The sequence below is a fragment of the Rhinatrema bivittatum genome, chromosome 13 (genome assembly GCF_901001135.1).
Source record: "Rhinatrema bivittatum chromosome 13, aRhiBiv1.1, whole genome shotgun sequence".
In the NCBI taxonomy this organism is placed as follows: Eukaryota; Metazoa; Chordata; class Amphibia; order Gymnophiona; family Rhinatrematidae; genus Rhinatrema; species Rhinatrema bivittatum.
In genome coordinates this window covers 4,845,061-4,870,318 of record NC_042627.1, presented here as the reverse complement: position 1 = coordinate 4,870,318, position 25,258 = coordinate 4,845,061, and the positions used below count along the sequence as shown (strand labels likewise).

General features: G+C 45.9%; 1 protein-coding gene across 3 annotated transcripts; it reads right to left on the bottom strand.

Annotated features, from left to right (window-relative positions):
- Window positions 1-7,590: 7,590 nt before the first annotated feature.
- Window positions 7,591-24,955, bottom strand: LOC115075370 (proto-oncogene Mas-like). 3 transcript variants are annotated; one of them, XM_029575692.1, is made up of 3 exons: window positions 24,652-24,955; window positions 19,239-19,441; window positions 7,591-12,471 (listed from the first exon to the last, which is right to left on the bottom strand). In XM_029575692.1, exon 3 carries the CDS (start codon window positions 12,463-12,465, stop codon window positions 11,488-11,490), a length of 978 nt encoding a protein of 325 aa, XP_029431552.1. In that variant the 5' UTR covers window positions 12,466-12,471; window positions 19,239-19,441; window positions 24,652-24,955; the 3' UTR covers window positions 7,591-11,487. The 3 variants fall into 3 exon arrangements, with proteins under 3 accessions (XP_029431552.1, XP_029431553.1, XP_029431554.1); XM_029575693.1 differs by having other exon boundaries at window positions 24,743-24,955; XM_029575694.1 differs by lacking the exon at window positions 19,239-19,441.
- Window positions 24,956-25,258: the final 303 nt, after the last annotated feature.

Here is a 25,258-nt window from a genome sequence, read left to right as displayed (position 1 = left end):
TATTGAAAACATACTTATTTCAGAAAGCATACACCTTAACTATTTCATAAACTCAACACTTATTCACTTCAACTGTTCTCTCTTCTTTCAGAAACATTCACACCATATAATATTTACTTTCTGCTAATATCCTTTGAAAAAAATAGCTGGATATGAATATATACTGCACTATGTTAGCTTTTAATTGTTTTATTTTTGTTTTTATTTTGTCAAGTTCATTTATTATGTATGTTTGGTTGTAAACCGTTTTGATTAATTCTTTTGAATTGTAAAAGCGGTATATAAACATTTTTAAATAAATAAAAATAAAAATAAGATGTTGGATCAGACCAAGCATCCTGTTTGCAACAGTGGAAAATACAAAACAAAAGTACCTGGCAAATACCCAAACATAAAATACATCTCAAGCTACTATTGCTTATTAATTAATAGCAGTTTTATGGATTTTTCCTCTAGGAACTTATCCAAACCTTTGTTAAACCCAGTTACACTAACTGCTGTGACCACATCCTCTAGCAATGAATTCCAGAGCTTAACTATGCGCTGAGTGAAAAAGAATTTTCTTTGATTTGTTTTAAATGAGCTACTTGCTAACTAGTGCTCCCTAGTCCTTTTATTATCTGAGAGTAAATGACCAAATTATAATAACTTGTTCAAGTCCTTTCATGATTTTGTAGACCTCTTATCATATCCCCCCCTCAGCCGTCTCTTCTCCAAGCTGAACAGCCCTAACTTCCTTAGCCTTACCTCATAGGGGAGCTGTTCCATCCCCTTTATCATTTTGGTTGCCCTTCTCTGTACCTTCTCCATCGCAACTATATCTTTTTTGAGATGCGGCGACCAGAATTGTACATAGTACTCAAGGTGCGGTCTCACCATGGAGTGATACAGAGGCATTATGACATTTTATGTTTTATTAACCATTCCCTTCCTAATAATTCCTAACATTCTGTTTGCTTTTTTGACTGCCGCAGCACACTGCACCGACGATTTCAATGTATTATCTACTATGACGCCTAGATCTTTTTCCTGGGTGGTAGCTCCTAAGATAGAACCTAACATCGTGTAACTACAGCAAGGGTTATTTTTCCCTATATGCATCACCTTGCACTTGTCCACATTAAATTTCATCTGCCACTTGGATGCCCAATCTTCCAGTCTCGCAAGGTCCTCCTGTAATGTATCAGAATCCGCTTGTGATTTAACTACTCTGCTTACTTTTGTGTCATTCACAAATTTGATAACCTCACTCGTCGTATTCCTTTCCAGATCATTATAAATATATTCAAAAGCACCTGGCCAAGTACAGATCCCTGAGGCACTCCACTGTTTACCCTTTTCCACTGAGAAAATTGTCCATTTAATCCTACTCTCTGTTTCCTTTTAACCAGTTTGCAATCCACGAAAGGACATCGCCTCCTATCCCATGACTTTTTGCTTTTCTTAGAAGCCTCTCATGCGGTTCACCCAGTCCTTCTCCAGTTCACCCAGACCCTCTAGCACTTCACTGTGAAATTCCCCCCCCCCCCCCCCCCCGTTCACCCACACCTCCCATCCAAAAACTGTAGACAAAAGACAAAGTCTGATATAAAAAGTTTGGAAAAGATTGATGTCTGCACATATACTTCTTGCAAAATAACAACTTACACGCATGCTTCAGAAGTCCCCCTTGGAATGCCCCATTAAAACGTACGCACCATATTGCAAGTTCGTGTGTACTCTTGAGGTTTATAAAATAGATAAAGGCTACTAATGTTTGTATCTGCTACTTTTACCTACCAAACCTCTATGAAAGTTCACTCCTGAAATTACAGGGGGGGGCCTCATCACTTACTGAAGCAAAGCAAATGCTTTTGAAATTGGAATCGAGTCAAAAGAAGGCTGAGACAGGGAGATGGACTCATTTTTAAAAATATAAAAGGATGGAATGAAGAGATTGCAATACTTTTTCCCCATAGAGAAATGAAAGGGCCACCCACAAGCTGTGATTTTACCTGGCTTTCTTGGCCCTGTTTTATTGATAAGATGAGAAATGTCCCAGTTTCAGCTCTTGCAGGTCTATGAGACTGCCTCCAATTATTACTTAATGTCTTTGCCTGTCACTAATGCTGAGGCACAGTTTCTCTTAGCAGGCACTGCCAATACCACTCTTTGCCAAAGATGGAGAGCACCAAACAAGACAGCAGAGCTGGCACGTGATCCCATTTCTGGAGGAGTTTTGGCAACGTCTGATTAGAGAATGTACATCCTCGCTGGCTGTGAGACTTGTAGTCCTGCTTCTTCCATTTCAAATTGGAACAACAAGAGGTGACAAAGAACCAGGACTGGCCGAAAGTCTCTCTCCAGGACCTGGGGCACTGGCAGCTCCAAGACAGCAATAGTTATGCAAAGAAAAATAAATAAAAACTGCTAGAGAGGGCAATAAATAGCACCCGCCTCTGAATGGATTACAGGCTGCATGACGGAGGAAGATTATTTACATCTGGGTAAAAAAAACAAGGCAAGCAATAAATGTAAAAAATAAAATTGTTTTTCAAAGGAATTGGATTGAGAAATATGATTCAAAGCTGTTGTGGGGGAGGGCTGGCATGGCACAGTCAGAGGAAGAGCGCTCCATGCAGTAAGGGTTGGAAGAATACGGACGAAACATAAAAAGGAGGTGGATGAGGTTGTGACCAGCATGGATACGATATTTTTTATACGGTGCACTAATGGGAAGTATAATGTGGATAGGGTAACACAGTTATGTGATAAATGAAATGAACAATTTATAGCTGAAGCTTCGACGGTAACTTTGAAACAGGCGCATAGGTGCATATGTGCGCGCGTTTGCCTTCTTGCATGCAGAGATGCGGCCATTTTATAACATACACGTGTATATGCACGCATGTTATAGAATAGGCTGTGCGCAAATCCCGCTTCCACCGCATAAGTGGGGGGATTTTAAAAGGGGTGGGCATCCACGCCATTGCCAGTTTCACCAGCGCATTCCCAGTTCACCCAGTTAAGGGATAGGACTTCCCAAATCCCCTACTTTAAAAGTCTTCCTTGTCCCTAACCCTTAAATCCTCGCTGATTAGCCTAGAAATTTTTATTTTATGACTTTCGCACAGGGGCGGATTCCGGGTAAAGATCGGCCTGGGGATTTCCCGCCCAGGCCGGCCCAGGAGATACCCCGTGGTCTGCCGAGCGTGGCTCTGTCGCGGCCGAGCTCGGCAGACCACGTGACCACAGCGTCCGGCCCACCGGGGGATGCCCGATCCCCCGATAACCCAGTCCGCCCCTGCTTACGCGCCATCCATAGCAGAAGTAAAGTTACGTGGCAGGGGACCCCCGCCCACGCCTGTGCGTGTGAGTATTCACGCACACATCTCTTGGTCTTCCCCAACATGCCCGCGCCCCACTCAGACCCCGCCCCTTTTAAAAAACGTTTGACTTGTGCACGTGGCGGGAGATGCACACGTACACAGGCGGCTTATAAAATCTGCTCGGTACATGCCCGCCTGACGTGGGCGCGCACCTCTTGGCTTTGGCATGTGCAGGGCTTTTAAAATGTGTCTTTAAATGTTTAGGCTAAGTTTGGCAGAGTAGATACGTTTTTAGTTTAAATCAGAAGCTAGAGAGAGAGGAAGCATTTCGGGCACCTGTAGGAAGCCTATCCCACAGGGTGGGACCATGGAGAGAGAGAGCCAGCACGGTTGGTGTGAGGGAAGCCTGAAGGCACACAGTTGGAGGTGAAGGGCTCATGGAGATTGGTGGTGGAGAAGTGAGGGCATGAATACCTTTGTAGGTGAGTATTCAAGATTTGAGCATAGCCCTGACAGGGAGTGAATGAAGAGAGTGGAGCAGAGGATTACAGTGAGAGTAAAATGTAGGTGAGCAAATAGACTTGCAGTGGAGTTCTATAAGAGTCGGAGAGGACAAAGTGAAGTGCTGGGCAGGCTGAAGAAAGGACTATTAAAGCCAAGCAGAGAGGAGACAAAGACAGCATAGCATAGGAGAAGGCAAACATTGAAAGTTTAAGGAGGAGTACATTTTCTGAATATTGGACAATTGATTGCAGAGAGCGAGATGGATGGAGAGAAATGGATAAGCCGATGTTGTGTAGGCAACCCTTGGTTTCCCTAACTAAAAGGAGAGTACTAACTTACTGGGGAGGCTCTGTGCATTAATAAGTGCGAGAGGTTTGGGTTTTGCTCCCCCGTTCAGGAACGTGCAAATGGTACATGCTAACTCTTTATCATCCCACAGCTTCTGCCATCCTTGTGGATTTTTAGTTCGGCATTCAAGGAAGCAGGAGCTCTTGTTGAGCCCATCGGTCGCAGACGGCTGCGACCTCTGTTGCTCACCTCTCTTCTGCCTACTCCGGTGATTCTCAAGAGTTCTCGGCCTTAGCCTGCAAATGCCGCTCTCTCCTGCATCCCTGGGATGGCGTGGGCAATCCCGGACGCCATCTTGAGATCGAAGTCACCTTATTTCCATCATGGTGGGAACTTCAGGGGCATGCCTTCCTATGACGTCACCCACCAAGAGGTATTTTAACCTGTTGTTACAAACTTCCAAACGAGTTAGCAAGGACTTCCGTCTTGCCTGATTCCACTCCTACGGAGACCGTCTCTTCGCTTCACAGTACTTGTTCCTGACTATTGAGACTGAACTTAGGAACCCGCTCCTCGGGGGCCTAACTTATCCTGGCTATCCGCTCCTTGGAGGGCCATCTTGCCTGCAGGAATCCACTGCTTCGGTCTGTGAGTACCATCAGCTACCACCTCGGTGACAAGACCTCAGGTGTACCCTCTACCTCGGGCCACTACCGAGTGTTCTCTGTTACCTGCCTCATCTCTACTAACGTGAGTGCTCTCGTCTACTCTGCTTCTCTGCTACGAGTGCTTCTGTCTTCACTACCTGATTCACGGCGTATCCCGCACTGCGGGTCACTACCGGATCACTCTCACGAAGCATCCTCTCCAGAGGAGCTGCCCTGGTGTACCCTGCTCTGCGTACCATTACCAGGGGGACCAGCATCGCACCACTTCACTCCAGACTGAGTTTCTACCCACCTAGTGGGAGACCTACGTTCCTGCTTAATAAAACTATTTCACTGTATCTGTCTGTTAAGGCTAGAGCCTGTCGTAGTGAGTCCCCACAGGGACTACGACCCAGGGGTCCACGATCACACCGAACAATAACAGCTCTCTGCTCTGTGTCTTCTACTTTTTTCTCCTAAGTTATGGGAAAGGAGTAAGGAAGTTCTCATTTAGGGGTCAGTCACCATTTGACTCATCTACCTGCCTTTAATCTTGATTTGGACTCTTTTCAGCCAATTTTTTTTATTTCCTGTGAGAGCCCATCCCCCTTGTTGTGCTGGATTGGGGCGTCCCTGTATTCGAAGCTGGGGTAAGGAAGAGCTGCTTGTGCAATGTCTCATACGCAGTGACAGGGACCTGCTGCAGAGGAAGAATAGTTTTGCATTAACTGTGTTCAGCTACCTCCTCTGTTGGGAGGCAGGAAGGGGTGAGAGGTGGCCATCAGGTGCTGACTAAGGAGTTACAAGAATCAAGAAAGAGAGAGAAAGAGTAAAGTACCCTTCAGGTGCTGCACAAAGAGTTAAAAGGATTTATAAAAGGATTTCTGGAAGAGTGCTCCCCCCATTAGGGTGAGAGAGAGGAGTGAGGAAGTGTAAAAGCCCAGTTTGGAGAGAGGGAAGAGGTCCGAACAGACTGAAATGGGACTTTAGCACTAGTAGAAAGAAGAAACTCCAGCCTGCTGGGGTTCCAGTGTTTGCAAAGCTTTAGAAAGGAAGGGGGGAGAGAGAGAGAGGTCTGTAGACGGATGGGGAGTTGGGATTGAGAAAGGACTTCTTCTGGATGGGAGAGACCGCAGCAGCCGTAAAGAAGTCAGAGAATACGCCAGAGGAGTTAAAGAGAGCCAGAATGAAGGGGGTTAAAGACTGTAGGTCCCTAAGAAGCAGAAAACCAGGTCAGCCTATAGGTGATGCCAGATAAGGACTGATGATAAAGCTGGGGGCAGGGCAGAAAAGCATTCACCAGGACTGCAAAATAGGGATAGACATATACATTTCAAAAACACAGTTTTGCTAAAGAGTTTTATAATTTGTCTGATTACTTTGTTGAATTGTAATAAAAATCTGATGCAGATACCTATAATCTTCTGCAAAATTTGACCAATGGGCAAATAATTGACATTTTTCTGAATTGGTACATTTAATCTGGCCAACATTTCCTCAGTGAAACTGGGAAATGTTAAAAAAACTTTCTATCAAACCCGAGCCAGGCTGAAATTCACCTGGTTTGAGTTCAATCTCAGATTTTCCATGGGATGAAGGGAGTGAGTGGGAACCTAGGGGGAGACGTTTCATGGCACTTAAGAGATAGTAGAGGTGAAGGGGGTCTGTGCAGAAAACCCTCTTCTCACTAACAAGAGAGGGGTAAAAGTGGAGAGGGATGTGCAGGAGAGCTTCTTCTTCTAACCAACGAGAGAGGTACAGAGGAGGGGTGCCCTCTTCTCACTAACAAGAGAGGGGGTAAAAGTGGAGAGGGATGTGCAGGAGAGCTTCTTCTTCTAACCAATGAGAGAGGTACAGAGGAGGGGTGCCCTCTTCTCACTAACAAGAGAGGGGGTAAAAGTGGAGAGGGCTGTGCAGGAGAGCTTCTTCTTCTAACTAACGAGAGAGGTACAGTGGAGGGGTGCCCTCTTCTCACTAACAAGAGAGGGGTAAAAGTGGAGAGGTCTGTGCAGGAGAGCTTCTTCTAACCAACGAGAGAGGTACAGAGGAGGGGTAACCTCTTCTCACTAACAAGAGAGGGGTAAAAGTGGAGAGGTCTGTGCAGGAGAGCTTCTTCTTCTAACTAACGAGAGAGGTACAGAGGAGGGGTAACCTCTTCTCACTAACAAGAGAGGGGTAAAAGTGGAGAGGTCTGTGCAGGAGAGCTTCTTCTAACCAACGAGAGAGGTACAGAGGAGGGGTAACCTCTTCTCACTAACAAGAGAGGGGTAAAAGTGGAGAGGGATGTGCAGGAGAGCTTCTTCTTCTAACCAACGAGAGAGGTACAGAGGAGGGGTGCCCTCTTCTCACTAACAAGAGAGGGGTAAAAGTGGAGAGGTCTGTGCAGGAGAGCTTCTTCTTCTAACCAACGAGAGAGGTACAGAGGAGGGGTGCCCTCTTCTCACTAACAAGAGAGGGGTAAAAGTGGAGAGGTCTGTGCAGGAGAGCTTCTTCTTCTAACCAACGAGAGAGGTACAGAGGAGGGGTGCCCTCTTCTCACTAACAAGAGAGGGGTAAAAGTGGAGAGGTCTGTGCAGGAGAGCTTCTTCTAACCAACGAGAGAGGTACAGAGGAGGGGTGCCCTCTTCTCACTAACAAGAGAGGGATAAAAGTGGAGAGGTCTGTGCAGGAGAGCTTCTTCTTCTAACTAACGAGAGAGGTACAGTGGAGGGGTGCCCTCTTCTCACTAACAAGAGAGGGGGGAAAAGTGGAGAGGTCTGTGCAGGAGAGCTTCTTCTTCTAACCAACGAGAGAGGTACAGAGGAGGGGTTGCCCTCTTCTCACTAACAAGAGAGGGGTAAAAGTGGAGAGGTCTGTGCAGGAGAGCTTCTTCTTCTAACCAACGAGAGAGGTACAGAAGAGGGGTGCCCTCTTCTCACTAACAAGAGAGGGGTAAAAGTGGAGAGGTCTGTGCAGGAGAGCTTCTTCTTCTAACCAACGAGAGAGGTACAGAGGAGGGGTGCCCTCTTCTCACTAACAAGAGAGGGGTAAAAGTGGAGAGGTCTGTGCAGGAGAGCTTCTTCTAACCAACGAGAGAGGTACAGAGGAGGGGTGCCCTCTTCTCACTAACAAGAGAGGGGTAAAAGTGGAGAGGTCTGTGCAGGAGAGCTTCTTCTTCTAACCAACGAGAGAGGTACAGAGGAGGGGTGCCCTCTTCTCACTAACAAGAGAGGGGTAAAAGTGGAGAGGTCTGTGCAGGAGAGCTTCTTCTAACCAACGAGAGAGGTACAGAGGAGGGGTGCCCTCTTCTCACTAACAAGAGAGGGATAAAAGTGGAGAGGTCTGTGCAGGAGAGCTTCTTCTTCTAACTAACGAGAGAGGTACAGTGGAGGGGTGCCCTCTTCTCACTAACAAGAGAGGGGGTAAAAGTGGAGAGGTCTGTGCAGGAGAGCTTCTTCTTCTAACCAACGAGAGAGGTACAGAGGAGGGGTGCCCTCTTCTCACTAACAAGAGAGGGGTAAAAGTGGAGAGGTCTGTGCAGGAGAGCTTCTTCTTCTAACCAACGAGAGAGGTACAGAAGAGGGGTGCCCTCTTCTCACTAACAAGAGAGGGGTAAAAGTGGAGAGGTCTGTGCAGGAGAGCTTCTTTTTCTAACCAACGAGAGAGGTACAGAGGAGGGGTGCCCTCTTCTCACTAACAAGAGAGGGGTAAAAGTGGAGAGGTCTGTGCAGGAGAGCTTCTTCTAACCAACGAGAGAGGTACAGAGGAGGGGTGCCCTCTTCTCACTAACAAGAGAGGGGTAAAAGTGGAGAGGTCTGTGCAGGAGAGCTTCTTCTTCTAACCAACGAGAGAGGTACAGAGGAGGGGTGCCCTCTTCTCACTAACAAGAGAGGGGTAAAAGTGGAGAGGTCTGTGCAGGAGAGCTTCTTCTTCTAACCAACGAGAGAGGTACAGAGGAGGGGTGCCCTCTTCTCACTAACAAGAGAGGGGTAAAAGTGGAGAGGTCTGTGCAGGAGAGCTTCTTCTAACCAACGAGAGAGGTACAGAGGAGGGGTAACCTCTTCTCACTAACAAGAGAGGGGGTAAAAGTGGAGAGGTCTGTGCAGGAGAGCTTCTTCTTCTAACCAACGAGAGAGGTACAGAGGAGGGGTGCCCTCTTCTCACTAACAAGAGGGGGGTAAAAGTGGAGAGGGCTGTGCAGGAGAGCTTCTTCTTCTAACCAACGAGAGAGGTACAGAGGAGGGGTGCCCTCTTCTCACTAACAAGAGGGGGGTAAAAGTGGAGAGGTCTGTGCAGGAGAACTTCTTCTTCTAACCAACGAGAGAGGTACAGAGGAGGGGTGCCCTCTTCTCACTAACAAGAGAGGGGTAAAAGTGGAGAGGTCTGTGCAGGAGAGCTTCTTCTTCTAACCAACGAGAGAGGTACAGAGGAGGGGTGCGCCTGGCTGAGCTGCACAAATGGTGCTTTTTACCACCGTATTTAGAAATCAATCAAAGCAAGTCAAATCCTAGTCAACCACTATCAACCAGGCTCATCAACAGCACTCAGAGTGCTGCTATCATTGAGCCTGGTTGACAGCCAACTGTTCATAGTCATGGTCCATAGCCATAAAGGTGAAGTTTAAGAGCCCGACCCGTGCATTAATCAGGGCTTGCGCATGCTGAGCAGACTTTAAAAGCTGCCCGGATATGCGCGTGAATGCCGCTGCGCGCACAGCTCACAACTTCTCAAAACGAACGGGGCCTGGGCGGTAAATAGGCGCCTTGGAACATTAACCAGTAATTTGCGCGTAAATACTTAATGTGATCTGGCGCATGCCGTGGCTCCCTGCCACGTAACTTTACATTCTTCTACATATGGCGTGTAAGTCCAAAAAAAAAGAGCCATTTCGGAGGGGTTTAAAGGGTCTGGGGTAACTGGGGTGTGTGCAGGCAATCAAACCGGGAGGGGGGCTGGAGGACTTGTCTGGTAACTGGGTAAACTGGGAACAAATTGGTAAAACTGGCAAATGCATCGGCGTGCATCCCTTTTAAAATCCCTCTGCTTACGCGGCAGACGTGGGATCTGCTCGCACACGCGGGCGCCCACTTAAAATTTAGCGCACGCGCGTGCGGCCAGGCTATTTTATTGCATGCGCGCACATACGTGCATACGTTATAAAATAGCCGAGTCCCTGGGCGCAGGCTGACGAACGCGTGCACATGTGCGCCCACGCACCGGTTTAAAAGTTACCGCCCCTGTGTTATCAAGAAATTAACTATTTACATCCATAGTCAGAAATAACAATTGCAGTGTTATCAAATTAAAATAAACTGTTCCCAATCTAAATATCCAGTCACAGTTATGGATGCCTGAGGGTGGTAGGGGGGGAACAGGAGCATTAGCAATCACTTGCCCTTGCTCCTAGATTTAATGACTAAGTGTTTTTGTAACCGTTCCTATGATGTTGTTTTTGTACATCTCCTCCTCCCTGAAATATGTTCTGTGGTCCCATTACTGCCAGAGCACGGCAAGCCATTCACAGCTGTGGTCAGCAACCACAGTCACGTTGTTATCAAGCCACGATCAATCATTCTCAGGCAGGTTCGTTTTCAGCGTGACGCACTACCTTAGCCGTCTGACCATTGCAGCTACGTCCACCATAAATGGAGTGTGACGTCTGATTGATTGTCTGTTATCAGCGGACCATGCTATCTAACTGATTGTCCGAAATGTGTAATACCCATTATAAGCTGAACGTACTGTGTTAAATGATTGATTCTTGTAACCCGAGTGCGCTGCCTAATAAATCACGCTATTGGTAAAGACTTCTTTATGACTGTCTATTCCAGCCACTGCTCCTATTCAATGAATCACAGTCACATGCATTGTTACTGGCCTGGGATCTGCAAATTAACTTCAGGATCTGGTAAAAAAAAAACAAACAACAGTTTTCAAAGTCAGAAAACCTAATCAGTTTTTTCTGATCACACAGCTGCTAGAAACGAATCGGATTTTAAGAATCCTCACAAATATAAAGATTAGCAAAGAATCTGGACTACCTATATTTCTGACTAACGTTTCCGAGCTACACTCCCATCATCAGGGATGATGGTGCCCAAATGCACAGGTAAATCAGGACTTGCATTATACAGCGGGGGTAATAGAAAGGTTAGAAAGGGGTGATGTGTTGGTGAATAGCTGGGAAGGCTGACAGAGAGACTGCAGAATTACATTAGGTAATGGGCGAGGAAGCCAGGGTCCCCTTTACGCACAGGGTTTACAGCAATAATCAAAGCAGAAGTAAGAGCAGCAAACATGACCTGCAGATGGTGGCCCCTGCTTTCTTTCTTGGTAAAATTGTTCTCATCTAGAACAATACATGCAGTTCAGGTTGTACAAAACCTGCTTGATCACCTGCCCGCTACCCATGCCTCAGTGCAGTGCAGGCAATAATAGGTGCATTGTAGAAAAACCACCGAAGGTGGACAATAATTAAAACCCCCTTATCTGCAGGTAAAACGGCGTTTTACCCATGGAAATGCCTTTGACTATTGCTCTTATGGATACTTCTAAGTCCCCTTTTAATATGCTCTAGAAAGTTAGTCCAGTGAAAAGGTATTAATGATACCTTTATGTTGACCTTGATTTCTAATGCAGCAGCCACACTTTATGCAATGATTAGCTATTTCCCAGGCTTCTCTTAGGTTTCTTGTGCTGTCTGACTATGTCTAGTGCTAGAAACATTACTCTTCGGTCTGGATCGTGGTTGAGCTTGTATTTTATGTTTCCTGCGGCACTGCTATTTCTGAATCTTCCTTGAAGACCCTCTGAAGTGCCCCCAAGATGGTGAAGCCTTCAAAGATCTGCCTGCCCTGGCTCCCCACTAGGAAGTAGATGAATGGGTTGGCGGTGCTATTGATGGAGGAGAACAGGATAGTCAAATATTCAAAGATCTCTGGGTAATAAAGATGCTGGTACCACAACAGCGACAAGATCCTCAAGGGCATTGCAAATACACAGAAGATGAAAACTGTGGTCACTATGACCACGTAAAGCTTGGGCTGGTGATGCTGCTGGGAGTTCATCCGGATCTTAACAAGCAGTATTAGGCTAGAGATGACCATAAGTGGGGTAAAGACCAAGAATGTTAATATGCAGATGAACATAAACAAAGCAATCTCACAGCCCTTCATGTGGCTCAGAGATTCTTCATCCCATTCAACGCACACAAAGAACTCCAGTCCAGTGACCAGGCAGGAGAGGACCCACAGAAAAACACATACAAAGGCAGACTGATGCCTTGGGCGTTGGCACTGATACCAGATGGGGTAAAGGACAGACAGACAGCGCTCCACACTGATGGCTGTCAGGAGGTATAAGCCGGTGTAATATCCAAAGATGAGCAAAAACTGAAGGACAGTCCAAGGAGCAATGGATGTTCCAATATCCAGCAGAATGCAAAGTAATACAACCAAGCAGCAAAGAAGAAACATCAGATCGGCCATGGCAAGGTTCAGGATATAGATGGTGAATTTGTTCCTTTTGATCTTAAAGCCAAGGAACCAGAGGATGATTCCATTCCCAACCAAACCAAGCAAGGAGATGATCAGAGAAAAGCTGATCAGGACTATGTCGGCTGTGGTGAAAGCCTCATAAGTATGGTTCATCGACGTTTTATTGAAAGCTTCTGGCGAGGAGATGGTGGGAAACTGGGTGCTGAGCTCCATGAGGGTGGGACGTCCAGCTGCAGTTCTCATTCTATCCTGTCAAAAGGGGAAAAGATCATGGTCATTCTTGGCCAATACATTTGTTTGTCCTCTCTTAAACAGCACCTCCTTTTATCCTTTCTGACTTAAGTCATGAAGTCATCATGCAGGTCATCCCTTAAACCTTTCTGTACAGCTCTTATTAGGGAGCCACCAGGACTGAATTCTCTCCTTCATCCTTCTCATTTGCCCTTCCCAGACAGTTTTCAGGATTCATTTTGTGCCTTCCACATCTCCTGTCATGCTTGGGCAATGCAATACTGCAACCCTCTGTGGCTGCTGAGAGAAGGCTGCAGTCTCTGCACAGATAGTTCCTTGGGAGCTCTTTGACCAGTCACTAGCATTCACAGAATTTGCCTCTGCTTTTCCTGAGTAAGCACAACTGTACCTGCCACCCTTCTGGACTCGGTATTCTGTAACAGTTCATTATTTAGTATTCTTGTATCATGAACTTTGCATTAAACACAATTGTTGCATTTCACAACTATATATATTTGTTTTAAAGGGCTATCATGTACTCTTGAAACACAGTATCACACTTGTCATTGGTGCATGGATATAATCATAGGTTTATCTAATTATTAGTAACAGGTCCACTCCTCTGTTCCAGTGCATTATCCAAAGCTCCTGTTTGAGGGATATTTCTATGGAAGGAATCTTTATCAAATGTAATAGAATCCCAGTGTATCCTTCACACAAGAGTCTAATATCTGCATCATGTGAGTGGGATACCTCTAAGGAAAGATCCAGGCTGCTTGAAGGCCCAGTTTTCTCATCAGACACTGGCCAGGCTTTTCTGGCCACGTACCTTCCACCCTCTGATCAGGGGTAAAACAACGTGTGCACATTTGAAAATGCAAAGGAACACGCACTCTTTCTCTCCCTGACCTAAACGCACCCTTGGGAACACTTCTTATTAATCTGGCTCAAAGCCTGCAGGCTGTGAAAGTCAGCATGAAGTAGACAAGTTAATAACAGGGGAATCTAGCTAGGTAACTCCGCTGTTACCCATCTAAATTTCTCTGAAAATTGGTCTCCCCAGGACATTAGAGATGTGCATGTGAAAAATGTTCGTTTGATTCATTTTTGGTTCAAAGAACAATTTTCCATATTCATTCTGAAATACCCATTTGTTCCATTCATTTTGAAAGTTTAGGCATGTAAATGCTGTTTCCGTGCAGAAAATTGTACACATTTTATGTGTGTAAAACAATCCTTGCACAAACCCCTGAAAATGAATGCACATCCCTCTTGAACCTGTTAATGATGAAATTCATCAGATCTGAGGAAAGCAAAGTTTGAAATTTCCCTTTGGGATTATGGGACAGTTTCTTTTAAAATATTGCGTCACTTCGGTGATATATACATTATGAATAATCCATAATAAAACTATTGCACCTTCCACCTCCTATTCACTGGCTTTTAACAACTGGAATATCATTAGCCAGATTCTAGATGGCACAATACTCATCTTTGGATAAACTGAAGTGCTGTTTGTGCTCATTTCTGTCAAATGACTCAGTATCATGCAACCATATGGTAAAAAGCATTAATGAGGGAAGGGCAACACAATGCAAGGTTCCACATTGGGCGTCACCGCTCAGGAAAAGGATCCAGGCGTCATCGTGGATAACACATTGAAATCTTCTGCTCATTGTGCAGCCGCAGCCAAGAAAGCAAACAGTATGCTAGGAATTATTCGGGAAGGAATGGAGAATAAAACAGAGAATATCATAATGCCTCTGTATCGCTCCATGATGCGATGTCATCTTGAGTATTGTGTGCAGTTCCGGTCACCACATCTCAAAAAAGATATAGGAGAATTAGAAAAAGTACAGAGAAGGGTGACCAAAATGATAAAGGGGATGGAATGATCCCCCTGTGATGAAAGACGAAAGACCCAGATTGGACCCAGTATGCAAATCTTATATTCTTATCAGATCTTGGGGGGAACCATGAAACTTTGCTATGCCCCACTGATGGATCATCTTTAAATATGGTATTCGTAGAAAAGAAAATGCAACTTTCAATATTTATACAGGTCCACTCTTGTATGGAAAGGATCATATCAGGATGCAATATAACTCTCTGGCTCGCATGGGTCTGTTATGGCTATTAAGGTTTGTTTGCATGGGGGTCAGGGAGCAAGAGCTCCAAGGCTGGCCTGATGGTCAAGCTAACTGAGAGGCCAATCGACCAATACTCACAAAATGGCCATCATCCATACCTTTATACCATGGCTTACCAGATGTCTCTTCTTTTCAGGGATTGTCCCCAATTTCAGTTTCATGACCCCAATTCCTGTGTAGTAGATATAGTGGTACAAGGAGAATTGAAGCCCCAAGAAGGACTAATCTGAACTAGGCAGGCAGGGATGGTTATTTCTTCCCACCCTCGGAGGAAATAATGACCAATTAATTTGGTGTGTGTGTGTGTATGTGTGTGTGTGTGTATGTGTATGTGTATGTGTGTGTGTGTGTGTGTGTATGTGTGTGTGTGTGTGTGTATGTGTGTGTGTGTGTGTGTGTATGTATGTGTGTGTATGTGTGTGTGTTAGCCTGCTTTCTTGTGTGAATCCAGACCCCTTGCCTCTTTAGTTGGTCTCCCTGCATAGAAAATAATATGATTATGGGCCAGCGATCTGTGCAGGTGCAGACGTATGGGGAGAGGAGGATCTGCAACCCACTGCTCGGGGGAGGGAGAGCAGAGTTGGCTGGCTTGGCATAGAGAGTTGAAGAGAGGGAGCATAAATGTAGAGGAAGACTGAAAAAGAGAGAGAGCATAGCAGGAGATGAGGAGGAAGGATAGGTGAGAAAGTTCAATAAAGAAGGTAAAGAGAGAGTGTGCAGGAGAGGGACCAGGGATGAGAAAAACGTTTGGCCTCAAGGTCACATTGGAATATGGTCCTGTTCCTGGTGGTCAGGTTGTCCCTCTTGGAGGCTTAGTGGAAGGGGGATTCCCCTTGGACTCCAATCTGTCTGGCTCTTTCTCCTTTCCTCCCAGTCTCTCTCTCCTCCTTCATTATCATACCCCCCACTCCCCACTTTTCAGTCTAGTAAGACTGAACAAAGTGACTTACAATAAAAAATATTTCAAAACATCATACAAATAATAAAAAGCATAAAAGGCATAAAAATACAAAAGTTAGCATATAACATACAATAATAAATACACTATAATAATTATCATAATGTGACGGACCCTTTGGTTACATCACCATTAAGACCTGGATGAACCTTTAGTTCAGTTAGTAAAAGTGTGCATTAGTGTGAGGGAGAGGTTACCATTCAAATGCAGCCCCTTCCTTTGAGGGGTCTGCAATGACCGTCCATCTGAGAGGTTTTTTAAGCAGATCCCTAGAGCGAGCGTGTGATCAGTCCTTTATGGGTTAAGAACATAAGAACATAACAACATGAGAGATGCCATACTGGGTCAGACCAAGGGTCCATCAAGCCCAGCATCCTGTTTCCAACAGAGGCCAATCCAGGCCATAAGAACCTGGCAATTACCCAAACACTAAGAAGATCCCATGCTACTGATGCAATTAATAGCAGTGGCTATTCCCTAAGTAAACTTGATTAATAGCAGGTAATGGACTTCTCCTCCAAGAACTTATCCAAACCTTTTTTAAACCCAGCTACACTAACTGCACTAACCACATCCTCTGACAACAAATTCCAGAACAAGCCAGAAGAAAGGTCTCCATAGGCTGAACATGACACACGGACCACAATCTGTCCCCCTCCGCTGTAAGAACCTGCATTCTCTGGCTACTGGCAAATCCACCCCTGAAAGAGAGCAGAGGAGGAAGTGGGTAGAGAAAACGCAGAAGGGAGGAAAAGAGCATGAGAAAGGAGTAAGGCATAGTTGAGGTGGTGGGTGCTTTATAGATTCTCCCCCCTCCTGACTTCCATGCTCTATTTCTCATATCTGTCACTATCTGCTTCTGCCGCCAGATCCAGGAGCAGGCACCCTGGCATCTTCCCCCTTCCCCTGGAGGAGAGGAGGAGGAGACAGCAATGAGTGCATGGGAGGGAAATTAGGTTAATATTAGTGATTTAGAACAGGAGACCGTAAGATTTGCCATACTGGGTCAGACCAAAGGTCCATCAAGCCCAGCACCTTATTTCCAGCAGTAGCCAGTCCAGGTCATAAGTACCTGGAAGGATCCCAAAAGATTAATAGATTCCATGCTGCTACTTATCCCAGGGATAGGCTGTGGAATTCCCCAAGTCCCCCTTAATAATCGTTAATGGACTTTTCCTCCAGGAATTGCCCAAACCTTTTTGTAAATGCAGCTACACTAACAGCTTTCATTACATCCTATGGCAACGAATTCCAGAGCTTAACTGTATGTTGAGAAAAAACAATTCTCCTATTTCTTTTAAATGCATTACCTAGTAATTTCATTGAGACTCAAGCAACATCAAAAAACATTTCTTCACAGGAAGGGTGGTGAATAGTATAATAGACAATTTCCCCTCCCATGAGCAATGTAACTTCCTCAGTAGCGGCATTAGATCAGAGGAACAGCTCCAGGAAGCCGCCACAGTAGCAGGCCTGTAAATACTTTCTGTCTTCCTAAGTTGCTGCAAAGCATTTGAGCCTGTCTGGATTCAGTCCCACAAACATGGTGCCCTTGTAAACAAAGAACCAGCACCATGCAAGAAGCATGTGCCTCAGCCATGGCTGCAGGTCTGATTCCAATCCCTGCCAGGCGAGGTCTTCCACGAGTGCACGTTTTTCAGAGAACAGTGGGAGAATTCTGAAATTGCAACAGGACTGAATGAGAAAGATAAGGAAATGTGGGCTGCGACCCTGCCGGCTAAAATGGACAAAGACTGATATACATGGAAAAGGAACAGCAGAATAAGACCATATGGGCCATCTACTCCAAGTATTCACCTTTACAATCCCCACCACTCCCTCAGGGGTCATCTGTGTTTATCCCTTGCTCTTTTGAATTCAGATACTGTCCCTTGTGTCCACCACTTCCAAAGGGAGACCATTCCATGCATCCAATACTACTATTTCCTTATTTATTTTAAAAGATTACTCCTGAGTCTACTCCCTTTCACCCTTATCACATGGTCCCTTTCTATTGAAAAAGTCTCACCTCCTCTGCATGGAAACCTTGGGCTATTTAAATGTCTCTCTCTTATCTCCCCTATCCTGCCTTTCCTCTAGGGTGTACATGTTTAGATCTTTAAGTCTATCCCTCTATGCTTTAGAATGAAGGCCACTGATTATTTTAGTAGCCACTCTCTGGACTGACGGACTAATTTGGCGTGGAGGAGTAGCCTAGTGGTTAGAGCAATGGGCTGCAAACCCGCATTCAGATCCCACTGTTGCTCTTCTGATCTTGGGCGAGTCACTTTACCCTCTGTTGCATCAGGTATAAAATTAGATTATAAACTCTGTGGGGATAGGGAAATACCTCTAGTACTGAGTGTAATCCACTTTGAAGTGCCAAAAAGCAGAATAAAAAAAAAATGTAAAGAATGTATATCCTTATGAAGGTGTGGTTTTCAGAACTGTACACAGTGGGGCAGAACTTAAAACCTGCACGCATGCGTAGATTTGTTCGTGCAACCCAAAATCTATGCCCAATTTTATAACATGCGCGCGCAGCCGCGCGCATGTTATAAAATCCAGGGTCGGCGCGCGCAAGGGGTGCACAATTGTGCAACTTGCGCGCGCCAAGCCGCGCAGCCTTCCTCCGTTCCCTCCGTTCCCTCCCGCCTCTCCCCACCTTCCCCTCCCTTCCCCTACCTAACCCGCCCCCCAGCCCTACCTAAATCCCCCCCTACCTTTGTTCCAAAAGTTACGCCTGCCCAAGGCAGGCGTAACTTGTGCGCGCTGGCCAGCTGCCAACGTGCCATCCCCCGGCACAGGCCATGCCCCTGGCTCCACCCCCGGACTGCCGCCCCGCCCCTGTCCCCGCCCCTGGATCGCCCATTTTTCAAAGCCCTGGGACATATGCGCGTCCCGGGGCTTGCATGCACCGCCGAGCCTATGCAAAATAGGTTCGGCACGCACAGGGGTAGGTTTTCGTCTTACGCGCGTAACCCTTTGAAAATCTACCCCAGTATTTCAAATGCAATCTCACAAGGGACCTATACAGGACCAATATCATCTCCATTTTTCTGCTGACCATTTTTTTCCCTATGCAGCCAAGTAACTTTCTGGCTTCTGTCATCGACTTATCTGCCTGTTTCACCACCTTAAGATCCTCAGATATGATCACCCTCAAATCCCACTCTTTTTTGTGCTTAGAAGAATTTCACCCCCTTATACTGCACGTCTCTGCATTTTTCGCATAAAATCTTTTCTGCCAGACCATTTCGTGAGTTTTACTAAATCCCTTCTCATGTTTTCCACACCTTCCTAATTGTCTACCATGCTGCAGATTTTGATATCATCTGCAAAAAGACAAACCTTCCTGACAATCCTTCCACAATGTCGCTCAAGAAAATGTTGGAAAGAACCGGTCCAAAGACTGATCCTTGCCGCACACTGCTAGCAACGCACCCCTCTTCTCATACAGAACTCCATTTCCCACTACCCTTTGTTGCCTTCAACCAGTTTCTAACTCAGTCAGTCACTTTAGGGCCCATAGTAAGGGAGCTCAATTTATTTATAAATCACCTATGCAGAACTGTGTCAAAGGCCTTACTGAAATCCAGGTACACTACATCTCCCCTAATGCAACTTCCTGGTTTCCCAGTCAAAGAAATTGATCAGATATATTTGGGAGGACCTACCTCTGGTAAAACCTTGCTGCCTCACATCTTCTAATCCATTGGATTCCAGAAACTGCACTCTCCTCTGATTTAGCACCAATTCCATTAATTTGCTCAGCACAGAGGTCAGACTAACAGGTCTGTAGGTCCCAGCTTTCGTCTTCCTTCCAGTTTTGTGAAGATGACCCACATCCGCCTTCAGGGCTCTGGAATTACTCCCAACCCTACAAAAGAATGGAAAATGTCAGCCAGCAGAGCTGCCAGAACTTCTCTTGGTTCCCTTAATACCCTTGGATGTAACTCATCCGGCCCTGTCGCTTTATCTAATTTTTTTTTTTTTAATGTAAAATAATTTTTTATTATGATGTGCGGAGCTGTACAAGTAAACAAGATAACAAATCAAAACAACGAACTCCATCGCATTATAACCTTTGGTGTAACCAGAACCCCCCCCCCCCCCCATCACTCCCCTTCCCCTAAATTTACCAGCCCTCTTATATGAAGAGATTCGACCCCATTATCCAAGAGGGCCTCAGTTCTGTCCATCAATCTGCATCACCGAATGCAAATCACCGTGAAGTCAGTTCCACCAACGATCAATCATTAATGATCAAGCTGCGAGACCGATGTGGTAAGGACTGAAGATAGGGGTCCCAGATGTTCAGAAACCTCTTCTTGAGCAGCGGAGACTGTCGCCCTATAGCCGCCTCCATGTGCATCATCTTATGAAAACAGCTATGCCAAGTCCAATAAGATGGAGGGGGTCGAGGTGCAAGATGACCCTTTTGGCAGCCAAACATGTTTACGAATTAGTAAACGAGATCCCAGAGCCTTAATTGTTAAAGGAGAAATACATCCAAATAGCAACCAATATGGAGATAAGGGTATACGCTTTATCTAATTTAAGTTTACATAATTCCTCACAAACACACTTTCCTGAAAATCAGTTAAGAACATAAGAACATAAGAAATTGCCATGCTGGGACAAACCAAGGGTCCATCAAGCCCAGCATCCTGTTTCCAACAGTGGCCAATCCAGGCCCTAAGAACCTGGCAAGTACCCAAAAACTAAGTCTATTCCATGTTACCGTTGATAGTAATAGCGGTGATTATTATCTAAGTCAACTTAATTAATAGCAGGTAATGGACTTCTCAACCAAGAACTTATCCAATCCTTTTTTAAACACAGCTATACTAAATGCACTAACCACATCTTCTGGCAACAAATTTCAGAGTTTAATTGTGCGTTGAGTGAAAAAGAACTTTCTCCTTCCTTCCACCTTTCTTAAGCAGAAGGGGTGGAAAAACTCACAGACCAGCTAGACCAGAAGCATAAGAATGCTAAAATGTACTGCAACAGAAAAGTCAGGGATCTTGCAAATGTAAACCTGAGGATCCTACACGAGTCCAACTTTTTCTTCAAAACAGATCCAGTTCTTGGAAATGGGCAACATGTGTAGAGTAGGATTGTCCATCGCAGTTGATGGACAAATCTACTGCCAAAATTGTGGATTCTTCCATGAAATATCACTCTCTAGAATTAGAGAGCATTCTGCAATGGATAAGAAAAGATATGTCATCTCCACAGCATAGGCACAGGACTGTCCCAATCCCACACCGATGAAACAGATTGCAGGGAGCATGCAACGTTTCCCAGGGGAAGGTGCCAGCAAAGCTGCAAATATTTATACCCAAAATGCAGCATCTGCCACACAGGCAGCACATACATGCAGCAACATTAAACCACCTGTGAGATTTAAAGGCTATGTACTGAAGTAATGACAGAGGGGTTACCCATTCATCACTATTTGGACTACCTCTTCCCAAACTGAGTTTTCCTCTTTCTTGTATACAATGTTATTGTGATGTGGATTTGTAGGGTTAGGATGCTGTCCCAAACAAATATGAGAAAGGAGCTGATATGATAGATAGCCTCTCCCCTCATATTAGATGGACCTGCAGCACTGACCTGCAGAGACCCGAGTAATAAAACCTCTTCTATATCAGTCCTCCAGCAGAGCAGTATTAGGTCAGAGGGAAAGCTACGGGAAGCAGTCAGCGCTAGGATTCTGCCACACAAACAGCAAATGCAGGGAACGACCCTCCCAGCAGAGGGTAGTAGAGACAAAAAACATTAACATCATTTAGGAAAGCCTTAGTTGTGCAGAAGTAAGGGAAAAGTCAGAGATTAACAGGGAGCACTGCACTACACTCGATGTGCCTTCAGGCCCTTGTCTGCCATTGTATTCTATGTTTCTATGCTTAACGAAGCTGACGAAAATCATCCATTTTTATCTTATTAAAATGAACTAGATGCTCCATTAAGCATAAGAAAGAGAAAAACATCTGCTCCAAATTAGAGAGAGAGACGCAATCTCACAGCTTGCTAAGGTTTATTTTAAACCTTCCATCCTTGTGCAGACAATGAGCTGCAGTTCTGGACCAGGAACAAGTCCAGGTCAGAAAATAAATAGTTTTGTACTTGGGCATTCAAGCGATTCCTAGTGTTTGGAACAGATCTGATGTTTTCATGCTCCCAGTTCTCCTCCCACCAAATGCGTTTAGGTTTAAAAGATGTCTAATTAATTTAGTGCTGAAGGAAGGTGTCAAACTGACAGCGCTGGAAACAAAAGTCCTCAATTTATTCATAGGACAAGAACAGCACAGACAGTGTCAGTACACTGCCCCATTACAGAACAGGTACAGCACAGGCAGCGGCAACGCAAGCTTCCCTCACACACACAGCCCCATCATAAGAACATAAGAACATAAGAAATGCCATCAAGCCCAGCATCCTGTTTGCAACAGTGGTCAATCCAAGTCACAAGTACCCAAAGATTAGACAGATCACAAGCTGCTATTGCTTATTAATTACCGTCCTAGCAGTTTTATGGATTTAACCTCTAGAAACTTATCCAAACCTTTTTTTAAACCCAGTAACACTAACTGCTGAAACCACATCCCCTGGCAATGAATTCCAGAGTTTAACTATGCACTGAGTGAAAAAGATTTTTTTTTAATTTGTTTTAAATGAGCTACTTGCTAACTTCATGGAGCGCCCCCTGGTCCTTCTATTATCTGAGAGAGTAAATAACCGATTTACATTAACTTGTTCAAGTTCTTTCATGATTTTGTAGACTTCTACTCTATCCCCCCTCAGTCGTCTCTTCTCCAAGCTGAAAAGTCCTAACCTCTTCAGCCTTTCCTCATAGGGGAGCCGTTCCATTCCCCTTATCATTTTGGTCGCCCTCCTCTGTACCTTCTCCATCACAATTATATCCTTTTTGAGATGCGGCCACCAGAATTGCACACAGTATTCAAGGTGCGGTCTCACCATGGAGCGATACAGAGGCATTATGACATCTCCTGTTTTATTTTCCATTCCCATCCTAATAATTCCTAACATTCTGTTTGCTTTGTTGATCACCACAGCACACTGGGCCGATGATTTCAATGAACAAGTACAGTACAGACAACGGTAGGGCAAACTCCCCCCTCCAACACACGTACACTGCTCCACCATAGAACAGATACAGAGCAGGCAGCAGCAGAGCAAACTTCCCTCACACATACACACACACACACATACACACACACACACACACACACACACACTGTCTCACCATAGAACAGGTACAATACAGGCAGCAGTAGTGCAAGCTTTCCCTCACACACACACACCCACACACTGTCTCACCATAGAACAGGTATAACACAGGCAGCAGTAGTGCAAGCTTTCCCTCACATACACACCCACACACACACCCACACACACCCACACACTGCCCCACCACAGTACAGGAACAGCATGGATAGCAGCAATGGAAGCCTCCCTCACATACACACAGACATCCCTACCATAGAACAGATAGGGCAATGGGCAGCGGCAATGCAAGCTTCCCTCACACAAAACACACACACACACACACACACAGCCCCACCACAGAACAGATACAGCGCAGGCAGTGGCAATGCAAGCTTCCCTCACACACACACAGACACACACACACACACAGAGCCCCACCATAGAACAGATACAGCGCAGGCAGTGGCAATGCAAGCTTCCCTCACACACACGCACACACACACAGCCCCACCACAGAACAGATACAGCACAGGCAGCAGCAATGCAAGCTTCCCTCACACACACACACACACACACACACACACACTGTCCCACCACAGAACAGATACAGCGCAGGCAGCAGCAATGCAAGCTTCCCTCACACACACACACACACACACACACACACACTGTCCCACCACAGAACAGATACAGCGCAGGCAGCAGCAATGCAAGCTTCCCTCACACACACACACACACACACACACACACACACACACACACACACACTGTCTCACCATAGAACAGGAACAGCATGGATAGCAGCAATGGAAGCCTCCCTCACATACACACAGACATCCCTACCATAGAACAGATAGGGCAATGGGCAGCGGCAATGCAAGCTTCCCTCACACAAAACACACACACACACACAGCCCAACACAGAACAGATACAGCGCAGGCAGCGGCAATGCAAGCTTCCCTCACACACACACACACACACACACACACACACACACACACACACTGTCTCACCATAGAACAGGAACAGCATGGATAGCAGCAATGGAAGCCTTCCTCACATACACACAGACATCCCTACCATAGAACAGATAGGGCAATGGGCAGCGGCAATGCAAGCTTCCCTCACACAAAACACACACACACCCACACACAGCCCCACCACAGAACAGATACAGCGCAGGCAGCGGCAATGCAAGCTTCCCTCACACATACACACACACACACTGCCCCACCACAGTACAGGAACAGCATGGATAGCAGCAATGGAAGCCTCCCTCACATACACACAGACATCCCTACCATAGAACAGATAGGGCAATGGGCAGCGGCAATGCAAGCTTCCCTCACACAAAACACACACACACACACACACAGCCCCACCACAGAACAGATCCAGCGCAGGCAGCGGCAATGCAAGCTTCCCTCACACACACACACACACAGCCCCACCACAGAACAGATACAGCGCAGGCAGCAGCAATGCAAACTTCCCTCACACACACACACACACACACACACACACAGAGCGCCCCACCACAGAACAGATACAGCGCAGGCAGCAGCAATGCAAGCTTCCCTCACACACACACACACACACACACACACACACACACAGCCCCACCACAGCACAGATAGGGTAATGGGCAGCAGCAGTATGAGTTTGATTCTTTCTGTTACATCAGTCCACTATAGCCTGGCTCAGGCTGGACTGCCTCTCAGAGTGCGAGAAATTCAGTTTCAAATACCCATGCAATGCTTGCTATGTGTTATGATGGCAAAATGCAGCCAGTAATTGTTGAAATAAAACCTAGTAAAAGTGAAAGTTTGACTTGCTCATGCATATACCTGTGCTAGTCCTGCTCCCCTCAGCCGTCCCACCCTGGAAATGAAAGGCTCTCTGTCTCTGGTGCATCTAAGGTGCTTGCATATGTTGTACCTCTTCTGAAAACCTCTCCCATCACACCACTGGAAGTTGAGTCCCAGCAGATGCCAGAGGAAAGGACATTCCGTTCTCTCCAGATGAAGAGCAGTGATGCCCTCTTCTGTCTTGAAGGAGGAGCAGAGCTGGGATGTGGGTGATCTCTGTTTCCTGCTCTCTGGTGCTCGATGAAAGGGAGACTGTGATAAACTGACTTTGGGACCAGGGCAACAGAATGGGCTTTGGAAAAAGAGTAAGGAAGGTCTGGAATGGATCAAGGCACAGCTGGGAGCTCCGCCCTTCCTCCTCCTCCTCCTCCATGTGAAACCCAGCAGCCCTGCTGCATTCTTTCTAACAACTTCTTGTTGAAGCTTTGACAACTGATCTCAAACTTGTGCAAAATCAACCTTTCCTTTTATGTCCTTGTTACTGTGCATGCAAAACAGATCCCAGGGGAGAAAATGTCCATTAGGTGCCATCAAAATGTCTTGCAGAGCGGGGAAGGGGGAGGGGGGAAGGCACAGGGTTTATGTA